The sequence below is a fragment of the Cebus imitator genome, unplaced genomic scaffold, assembly GCF_001604975.1.
Source record: "Cebus imitator isolate Cc_AM_T3 unplaced genomic scaffold, Cebus_imitator-1.0 Scaffold869, whole genome shotgun sequence".
In the NCBI taxonomy this organism is placed as follows: Eukaryota; Metazoa; Chordata; class Mammalia; order Primates; family Cebidae; genus Cebus; species Cebus imitator.
In genome coordinates, this window is record NW_016108184.1 from 179,699 (window position 1) to 190,090 (window position 10,392).

The 10,392-nt window shown below is 44.9% G+C and overlaps 1 protein-coding gene across 1 annotated transcript; it reads left to right on the forward strand.

Moving 5' to 3' along the window:
- Nucleotides 1-6,377: 6,377 nt before the first annotated feature.
- On the forward strand, nt 6,378-7,783 carry LOC108297999 (40S ribosomal protein S21). The gene is made up of 6 exons (XM_017520715.2): nt 6,378-6,456; nt 6,633-6,695; nt 6,925-6,988; nt 7,128-7,199; nt 7,570-7,625; nt 7,720-7,783. The coding sequence occupies exons 2-6, from the start codon at nt 6,646-6,648 to the stop codon at nt 7,727-7,729; spliced, it is 252 nt and encodes an 83-aa protein (XP_017376204.1). The 5' UTR covers nt 6,378-6,456; nt 6,633-6,645; the 3' UTR covers nt 7,730-7,783.
- Nucleotides 7,784-10,392: the final 2,609 nt, after the last annotated feature.

Genomic DNA, 10,392 nt, shown 5'->3' on the forward strand with positions numbered 1-10,392 from the left:
GTGCATGCTTCACGAAGTTCTCGTGTTGCCTTTTTCAGCTCCATCAATTCACTTATATTCCTTTCTATTTTGTCCATTCTCGTTGGCATTTCATCAAATCTTTTTTCAACGTTCTTAGTTTCTTTGCGTTTGGTTAGAACATGTTCTTTAAGTTCACAGAAGTTTCTTACTACCCACCTCCTGAATTCTGATTCTGTCATTTCATCACACTCGTTCTCCATCCAACCCTGTTCCCTTGCTGGTGAGGAGTTGTGATCCCTTTTAGGAGGAGGGATGTTTTGGTTTCGGGTGTTTTCATCCTTTTTGCGCTGGTTTCTTCCCATCTTTAAGGATTTATCCACCTGCCTACTTTGTAATTGCTGGCTTTCAGATTGGGTATCAAATCTTTCAGATTGACGTTCTGTTTGTTGATGATGAGGTTATGTCTGTTTCTTGGTTTTCCTTCTGACAGTCTGGCCCCTCTGTTTTAGGTCTGCTGAGGTTCACTCCAGGCCCTGCTTGCCTGGGGTTCACCTGCAGCAGCTGCTAAACAGCAAGGGTTGCTACCAGTTTTCTTTTTCTGCTGTCTTTGTCCCAGAAGGATAACCGTCTAATGTCAATCTGATCTCTCTTTTATGAGGTGTCTTTTTGGATATATAGGGGTCAGGGAGCTGCTGGAGGAGACGGTCTCTTCTTTATAGGAGTTCAAATGGTGAGCTGTGAGCTCTATTGTTGTTCATTCAGAGCTGCTGGGCAGGTACTTTTAGGTCTGCTGCAGCAGAACTCATAAACTGCTTTTTGTTCCCAGGTGCTCTGTCCCAGGGATTTGGGGCTTTATTTATGAGTTTCTGTTATGCTGCCGCCTTCTTCTTCTTTTTTTTTGTTTTCCTTCAGACATGCCCAGCCCAGCAAGGAGGCAGCCTAGTCACTCTCGGCCTATAGCAGCTTTGCTGGGCTGCTGTGGGCTCCGCCCCGCTGCTGAGTGAACTTCCCTGCAGTCCTGTTTATATGGGTGTAGTTAGAACAGCTTTGGTGATGGTGGCCTGCCTCTGTTGAGGCGGAGTCTCTTTGCTGTGGCGGGTTGCCTTGGCAATGTCAGGCTACCTCAGCAATGGCGGGTTGCCTTGGCAACGGCGGGCTGCCTCAGCAATGGTGGATTGCCTTGGCAACGGCAGGCTGCCTCGGTAATGGCAGACGCCCCTCCCCCACAGAGCTGGACCGTCCTGGGTTTAGCTGCCCTTGCTGTGAAACTCTCAATCCAGAGTTTCTGGTTGCTGTTATTTTGTGGTGGTGGGGCCAGCCGAGCCTGATCGCCTGGCTCCCTGCCTCAGCTCCTTTTTTAAGTTGTTGTTCCAGTCGCCTGTTTAAAAGCTGCCGGGGTCTGTTTGTTTTCCCCTGGGGCCACTCACTGCGCTGGCTTAAACAGCAGCACTGAGGTTTGTGTCACTTTTTTTTTTTTTTTTTTTTCCCTGGAATCTACTGTCCTGGTTCTCTGCTCAGTCCCCTTTTTGAACCAGTGAATGGGCGAATTCCTGTGGCTCCAATCACCAGCCAAAAAGGCACCCAGACTAGTGTATTTTGTATGGAGAACCGCGGCTCTGGTGCGCCGACAAAGCAGCAGTGCGGGGCAAAGCAGCGGCGCTGGCCGAAACAGCCAATCTGGCAACCGTGGAGCTCCTCTGCCCGGGAATTTCCTAGTCTGTGGGCAATTTAAAAGCAGAGTCCACTCACCCTCTGCGCTTTCACTGGGAGCAGCAATCCTGAGCTGTTCCTAAACGGCCACCTTGGATCGTCCTCCGGTCTCGATCTCTTGACCTCATGATCCACCCGCCTTGGACTCCCAAAGTGCTGGGATTACAGGCATGAGCCACCGCACCTGGTAATTGATTCTTTCATAGAGCTTCTAGAAAGGACTCTGACAGCCATGCTGACACCTTGAATCTAGCTCCATGGAAGAAACTTTTACCAGTGGAGGAAACTTTACCTGTGGAAGAAACTCTAGCCCCATAGAAGAAAGTATGAAGAAATTGTAAAACAATAAATGTGTGGCTGGGTGCAATGGTGCACACCTGTAATCCCAGCACTTTGGTAGGCCCTGGTGGGTACATGATGAAGACAAGAGATCAAGACCATTGTGGCCAACACACTGAAATATAAAAAAATTTTTATATTGTAAAAATATAAAAATTAGTTGGGCATGGTGATGCCCTCCTGTAGTCCCAGCTACTCCGCAGGCTTCGGCCAGAGAATCACTTGAACCTGGAGTGCAGAGTTTGCATTGAGCTAAGATTGGTCCACTGCATACACTCTGGTGGTAGAGCGAGACTGTTTTTTTAAAAAAGAAAAAAAAAGAATAAATATGTGCTGTTTCTAGCTTACTAAGATTGTGGAGATTTGTCATAGTGGTAATAGAAAATTGACAAAGAGTTTAACCACCTTTTAAAATTATTTGAATTTAATAATGAATTATTACTCAGAAAACAAAGTTTAGAGCCACTGAAGTTGTTTGAGTCTTCTCATCTTGCCTCCATTTCTGGAATTCTAGTAGTTGAAAACACTCTTGGACACTTAGAGCTTTCTACCTTCCTCAAACATGCCAAGGAGACCATATAGAGTCTTATTTTAGGGCAGACATTTTTCATATTCAAAAAAATTTTTTTATAAAAATTTGAGAGATAGGTACCTTGTCTCTGAATGGATCGTGCACTGTTGCCTAGGCTCTAGTGCAGTGGCAAAGTCATAGCCCCCTGCAGCTCCAAACTCCTGAGACAAGTGATTCTACTAACTCAGCCTCCTGAGTGTCTGGGACTACAGGATGAAACTATATTGAGGTTCAGAGAAAAAGCATGTTTAGGTTTCTACAAATTAGAAAAACTGGTGGCAGATTTTTTGTTTATTTTTTAAAATTGAATTTTGCTTCTATTGCCCAAGCTGAAGTGCAATGGTGCAATCTCGGCTCACAGCAACATCTGCCTCCCAAGTTTAAGTGATTCTCCTGCTTCAGCCTCCTGAGTAGCTGGGATTACAGTCATGTGCCACGACCCAGTTAGTTTTTGTGTTTTTAGTAGAGACGGCGTTTCACCATGTTGGTCAGGCTGGTCTTGAGCTCCTGACATCAGGCGATTTGCAAAAAAACAATGAAGAAAAAAACCCTATTTGATTTATGTCACAGTTTTTAGCCACCATGACTGGCTAATTTTTAAACTTTTTAAAGAGTTGGAGCTTTCTCTTGTTGCCCAGGCTGGTCTGGAACTCTTAGCCTCAAGTGATTGTCTCATCTCAGACTCCAGCGTTTTGGCATTACAGGCATGAGTTAACATGCCCATTGACATTTTGCAAATTTGACATTTTGCATCATGTTCATAGCCCCATGGCAAATTGTCTTAAATGGCATATTAAAAAGACACCAGGTTTTGACATGGGAAAATAATAAAGGGTCATTTAAATTTTTTTCGGGCAGCTATAACAGATTTTCAGAGTAGGAAGCTTGAATGACATATAACAAAATACTCAAATTATTGTTTCTTCATCCTTCTTTATAGTTTCACTTATAATGGCAGCTGCAGCTTTACATGTGTTATTTCCTACTTACAAACACTAGTCTCAAAATCCTCTGACTTCCTTCCAGCTACACTTTTAGCTATGGTCTTTTATGGGTGAAGTGAGTCTCTGACCTTTTCAAGTACACCTTGTTTACTCCTCCTGCCAAAACTTGTTTGATGGAGTTGGAATGACAGTTTACCCCTATAGCAGATCAGTCATTATGGGCAAGTGAGTCAGCTTGCATAGGCCACAGTGTCCTTTTGTCTAAAGTAGGGGTGGCTGAGAGGTTTAAGGTTTTAATCCGTATAAAGTGCTTACTAGTCAGCACATACAGGTACCCTACAATCTGATGTTAATGCAACATCATTAATAATACAGAAGAGAACCTGAAAATTTTAGAGAAATTGCATTTGCATTGTGGGTCTAGAATGTGTATTAATCCAGGAATAATAAATGTTGATCGTCTCTGATGCAACTATTCATTGCAGTACTGGAGGGGCAAGCTTAAGAAATAAGAACAACATCTCATCATTTCTGGCATTTTCCATTATGGTTTTCACAAAAGAGAATTTTGTAAGGAATAACATTTTGAAAAAGAGCCAGCTGTTATCCTTTTGCTATATTCCTAACTTAGTCCCTTTTTAGCCCCAGTTGTCAAATGCATTTTGATCATATGCGAATTAGATAAATTAATCACAATTAAAGGATTAGAATGACTTTTTGGAAAAGTTTCTTAAACCACCAAATGGCAATAACACTACTCTTGTGTGTGACATTAAAGATAAATTAATTTTGTTTACCTTGTTATCTAGACACACAAAGTCCAATTGTATGTATATAGTCACAAAATCTACCTGAAAAATGAAAGCTATGTTAACACAGTGAGACAGATGTTTTAACCAATCAACATCAATAGGCAACTAGGTGAACAAAATTAAATATCTCCAGTTTTTTTCTGTCAATTGGATGTTTGATGTTGTGTAGACATAACTTATCAGTAAAGATATTATGAAAGGTTATTAAATAAAGACCTCCCTGACACAGATTAATTGAAAAATATTTAGTATTTTTTGTAAGCAGAGTTAAACTCTGTGGTGAATTTCTGATAGCATGTTTCTCTCCCCCAACTCAAAAAACTTTCAGCAATTTGAATGCTGAGTAATAATCTTATTGAGGATTTAGAAATTACATGTTTGGGATAATAATATTTGGTAGTATGAATTACGCCTGTTTGAATAATTAAGAAATAGCTTTTCCTAACGAAGAACATTTTCCATTACATACATGAATCCAGGGCATGGATTTTAATTCAATTCAATTTGCAATTTAGATTATTGTCATAATTTGAGCAAAACAGGTTACCTAGAATATATTAAAAATCAAATTTTCATATAGTGCATATCACAAGAAATTTTTTTTTTGAGAAATTGTCGGAGATAGGTAGAAACTTTAGGTGCACCTAGTCCACTCGAATATTTGGACATATAAAACAATTAACTCATTATTTATTTGTGGAGTCTTGCTTCCTAAAATGTTGTAGTCTTATTTGTTATCATCAGTTAATATTGCTGATGTGAACACTGTTGTTTATTTTCCATATGATTTTCACCAAACTATTTATTTGATTATCTATTTACTGTATTTTTAAAAAATTTTATTTTAGGTACATATTATATCTAGCATTTCTCCCCATCTTATCCTTCCCCAGCCTCCACTTCCTCCCGACAACCTGCTGTCTCTTCTCTACCCACCCTCAACTGCCCCCACTGTGTGATGCTCCTCTCCTTGAGTCCACATGTTCTCATTGTTCAACACCCACCTATGATTGAGAACATACAGTGTTTGGCTTTCTGTTCTTGTTTCGGTTTGCTGAGAATGATAGTTTCCAGATTTATCCAAGTCCCTACAAAAGACATGAACTCGTCACTTTTTATGGCTGCTTAGTATTCAATGGTGTTTATGTATCATATTTTCTTTGTCCAGCCTATCACAGATGGGCATTTGGTTGGTTCCAGGTATTTTCTATTGGACACAGGGCTGCAATGAACATACCTGTGCATGTGTCATTTTAGTAGTACAATTTATAGTTCTTTGGGTATATACCTAGTAATGGGATTGCTGGGTCACAGGGAATTTCCATTTCTATTTTTTTTTTTTTTTTTTGGTTTNCCAGTTTGCATTCTTATGCACCTTTACAGCCACAACTGCTACCTGGGCTGCGGAAGCAACACCAGGCCTGGGTTTGTTTGCTTTCCCTGCCCTGCCCTGGGGGTCTGACTGGTGAAAAATGGGATCCCAGGGTGGTCGGGTGCTTCTGACTCCGCGGGGCTGGTGTCTTTCCCTACCCTCAGGAACTGCCCGAATTTCTCCTCTGCCGAGTCCCTGCAGCCGTCCTTCGCCCACCAGCCCGCGGGAGTGTGACCAGCAGGCACCAGGGGAGCAGACCTCCGCCCGCAGCGGCTCCGTCCGCCGGCAGGGGAACCTCCCCACGCCCCAGGTGGCCGCAGGGTCAGGGGACCGGCGGGCTGGGGGCGCGCTGCGGGGGGCACGTCCGAATCCCCTGCCGGGCCGGCAGCGGGCAGCTAGGCTCAGCCCCCGCCCCTTCTCCCAGCTGCTCATTCGCGGCTCCCGAAGCGTTCGCAAGGGTCAACTGCGTCCGTGGGGCACAGCCCAGAGGCCAAGACAAGACCCGCTCTGGGCGACCACCCCGCAAGACAGCCCGCACCCTAGGACCCACCGTGCAGGTCCGGGACACCCGACCCACCGTCGGAAGCGGAAGTGCGTCAGGGCGGCGCCGGCAAAAACGCACCGCGCAGACTCGCTGTGGCGCTGTGACCCGGAAGCACTCGCCGACGCCCCGCCTTGCCCGCCGATTTCTCTGCCGGGGAACACGCCGCTTCCTTTCTCTACTCGCGCGCGGTGTGGTGGCAGCAGGTATGGCGCGCGGCGCGGACTGCGGGCTCGGGGCTGGGCCTGGGTGGGAGCGAGGGCTCGGACACGGGGAACGGGTTGCGGGTTGCGGCTGCGGCCGAGACCCTAGGGGCGGGTTTGCGCCGGGAGCCGGGGCACGGTTCCGGCCGTCCTCATGGCGCCGCGCGGTGACTCCGTAGGCGCAGCCTCCAGATGCAGAACGACGCCGGCGAGTTCGTGGACCTGTACGTGCCGCGGAAATGGTGAGCGCCCTCCCCACGCCCCGCTACTGCACCCCCACGTGGCCCTGCCCCTTCCACATCCCACGCGTGTCTTGGCCTGCTCTTACTCCCCCGCATCCCTCCCGTCCTTTCGCCGCCACGTCCTCTCGCGTGCCCTCATTTCCTCCGACGTTCCTCTTTTCCGTCCACACTCCCTCAACACCGTCACGCCCTGCCTTCCCTCTGCTCACTGCGCGGTCTTCCTGCGCAGCTCCGCCAGCAACCGCATCATCGGTGCCAAGGACCACGCGTCCATCCAGATGAACGTGGCCGAGGTGAGCTGGGAGCCCGGGAGGAGAAGGTGGGATGTTTGTGCCGGGAAAGGGGGAAGATACAGGCAGAGGCTGGCTTTGAGGATTGGTTTCCAATCCTCAAACTTGGGGGAGTGGTTTGTGACCCTTCTTCTCTTCCTAGGTTGACAAGGTCACAGGCAGATTTAACGGCCAGTTTAAAACTTACGCTATCTGCGGGGCCATACGTAGGATGGTGAGTGTTTGCTGGGCAGTGCTTATCACCTCGGGACGTGGTGGACTTTTCCCTGCGCATTTGACCTGTGATGGTGCCTGAGTAGATTTGCTGACAGTAGTTGGAGCCACTGGACTGTGCTGTCTGCCTGTCTGCCTGCCTCTTCCTGGGGTTGGAAGAAGGGTGCTGTGAGAAAACGCTCAGGCAGTAGACCCTGCCTCTCACTAGGAGGCACCTCCCCACGTTGCGCCCCATAGTCAGGCTGGAGGCCGCTCCCCTGCGCTTCTCCATTTGCTTAGTGGGGTGGGGGATGTGGGCTGGTCGCACAGCTGACCTTCTGCCATCTCAGGCAGCTGGAGTGGAAATCATCTTGGTGTGCTTTCTTTTTAAGGGTGAGTCAGATGATTCCATTCTACGATTGGCCAAGGCTGATAGCATCGTCTCAAAGTAAGGCTGGGGTCCCATTTGGGCAGAGCGAGTGGACTAGGGCTGGGTCTGCTCGGGATGTGGTCCTAACGTTGTCCTTTTCTCCTGGTTCTAGGAACTTTTGACTGGAGAGAATCGCAGATGTGGAGTATTTGTCCTAAATAAATAGTAAAAACCTATTCGTGGTGGTTCATTTTCTGCTGTGGGCCCAGGGCTGAGGTTTTGCTGTCAGTGGGTGATGGGGGTGGGGTGGGTACCCAGTTAGTTGAAAGGAGGCAAGCTGTGACGTGTGTCACAAAACCAAGGTTTAAAGTACAAATACATTAGCCGTTTAAAACACCTGACAACATAACTCAAACATTCCGAGGTCAGATACCCTCTTCACACGTTTACATCCACAGCTGCCAAAGCAACACCAGGCCTGGTTTTGTTGAGTCACAGCTCAGACGCTTGGACTTGTGCTAGAGAATGACAAGTTCAGACTGTAGTTTGCCTTAACTACTGGCTTTGTTGCAAAAATCCTGAAACACCACACAGTGGCAGCTCTTGGCATTATTAAAATGGAATACTGAAGGGAAGGCTTCACATAGACTGGTTTGATTAATAACTGAATCTCACTACATAAATACACAAACTGAAATTACTGTGCTTATCCATTTCTTGCTTTCATGTGTAGAAAGAACCATGGAGCTGTGCGTCCCTGGAGGGCAGGTTGTAAACCGCAACAGTTACTAGAAGTCGGTCCCTTACATGTTGGTAACAAGGACAAGCTCTTGAGATGGGATCTGGGTGGCAGGAGGGTGCTTTTCAGAGTGAAGTTACCTGGGGCCCAAGGAGGTGTAGCAGATTGGAAGACAAGTCCTCCTCTGGGTGCCTGCTGGGTGTGAGTGGACCATCCTTGGCCTGAGGGGAGGCTGCTTGATAGAAGGGGATGTTTGGCAGTAAATAGGAACAAAGGCTTTGGTTTGTCCTCATCCTGGAGCCTTAAGAAATTGCCACACTGTCTTCTACAATGGTTGAACTAATTTACATTCCCACCAACAGGGTAAGAGTGGTCCTATTTCTCCACATCCTCTCTAGCATCTGTTGTCTCCCGATTGTTTAATGATTGCCATTCTAACTGGTGTGAGATGATATCTCAGTGTCGATTTGATTTGCACTTCGCTAATGACCAGTGATGACGAGCATTTTTTCATATAATTGTTGTCCTCATATATGTCGTCTTTTGAAAAGTGTCTGTTTATATCCTTCACCCACTTTTGAATGGGGTTGTCTTTTTCTTGTATATCTAATTTAGTTTTTTGTAGATTCTGAATATTAGCCCTTTGTCAGATGAATAGACTGCAAAAATTTTTCCCATTCTGTTGGTTGCCAATTCACTTTAATGATGATTTCTTTTGTAGCTCAGAAGTTCTGGAGTTTAATTAGATCTGCTTTGTCTATCTTGGCTTTTATTACCATTGCTTTTCGTGTTTTAGCTATGAAGTCCTTGCCTATGCCTATGTACTGGATGGTTTTGCCTACATTTTCTTCTGGTGTTTTTATGGTGTTAGGTTTTATGTTTAAATATTTGATTAATCTGGAGTTAATTTTAGTGTAAGGCATCAGGAAGGGTTCCAGTTTCTGCTTTCTGCACCAAGCTAGCCAGTTTTCCCAACATCATTTAGTAAACTTGGAATCCTTTCCGCATTGCTGGTTTTTGCCGGGTTTGTTGAAAATCAGATGGTTGTAGATGTGTGGTGTTTATTCTGGGCTCTCTGTTTGGTTCTATTGGTCTATGTCTCTGTTTTGGTACCAGTACCATTCTGTTTTGATTACTGTAGCCTTGTAAGTATAGTTTGAAGTCCAGCAGTGTGATGCCTCAGCTTTGTTCTTTTTGCTTAGGATTGTCTTGGATATGTAGATTCTCTTGTGATTCCATATGAAGTTTAAAATTTCTTTTTCCAGTTATGTGAAGAAAGTCTTTGGTAGCTTGATAGGGATAGCATTGAATCTATAGATTAGTTTGGACAGTATGGCCATTTTCATGATACTGATTCTTACTAACTATGAGCATGGAATATTTCTCCATCTGTTTGTGTCCTCTCTTATTTCATTGAGCAGTGATTTGTAGTTCTCCTTGAAGAGGTCCTTTACATCCTTTCTTAGTTGTATTCCTAGGTATTTTATTCTCTTTGTAGCAATTGTGAATGGGAGTTCACTCTTGATTTGGCTCTCTGTTTGTCTCTTATTGGTATATAGGAATGCTTGTGATACCTGCACATTGATTTTTTTATCCCGAGACTTTCCTGAAGTTGCCTATCAGTTTGAGAAGATTTTGGGCTGAGATGATGGGGTCTTCTAGATATACAATCATGTCATCTGCAAATAGAAACACTTTTGACTTTCTCCTTTCCTAATTTACCCTTTATTTCTTTTTATTGCCTGATTTCTCTGGCTAGAATTTTCAATAATATGTTGAATAGGAATGGTAAGAGAGGGCATCCTTGTCCAATGCTGATTTTAAAGGAAATTCTTCCAGCTTTTGCCCATTCAGTATGATAATGACAGTAGGTTTGTCATAGATAGCTTTTATCATTTTATGATACATTCCACCAACAACTAGTTTATTCAGTGTTTTAGCATAAAGGGCTGTTGAAGTATATCAAAGGCCTTCTCTGCATCTATTAAGATAATCATGTGGTTTTTGTCTTTGGGTCCATTTATGTGATTGATTACATTTACTGATTTGCATACATTGAACCAGGCTTGCATCCCCAGGATGAAGCCTACTTGGTCATGATGGATA

Bases quoted from the DNA above. Each gene is read 5' to 3' on its own strand.
- LOC108297999 (XM_017520715.2), top strand. From the start codon at position 6,646: ATGCAGAACGACGCCGGCGAGTTCGTGGACCTGTACGTGCCGCGGAAA. The intron at 6,696-6,924 runs GTGAGCGCCCTC...CTTCCTGCGCAG, and splicing joins CTGTACGTGCCGCGGAAATG to CTCCGCCAGCAACCGCATCA. The intron at 7,200-7,569 runs GTGAGTGTTTGC...TTTCTTTTTAAG, and splicing joins GCGGGGCCATACGTAGGATG to GGTGAGTCAGATGATTCCAT.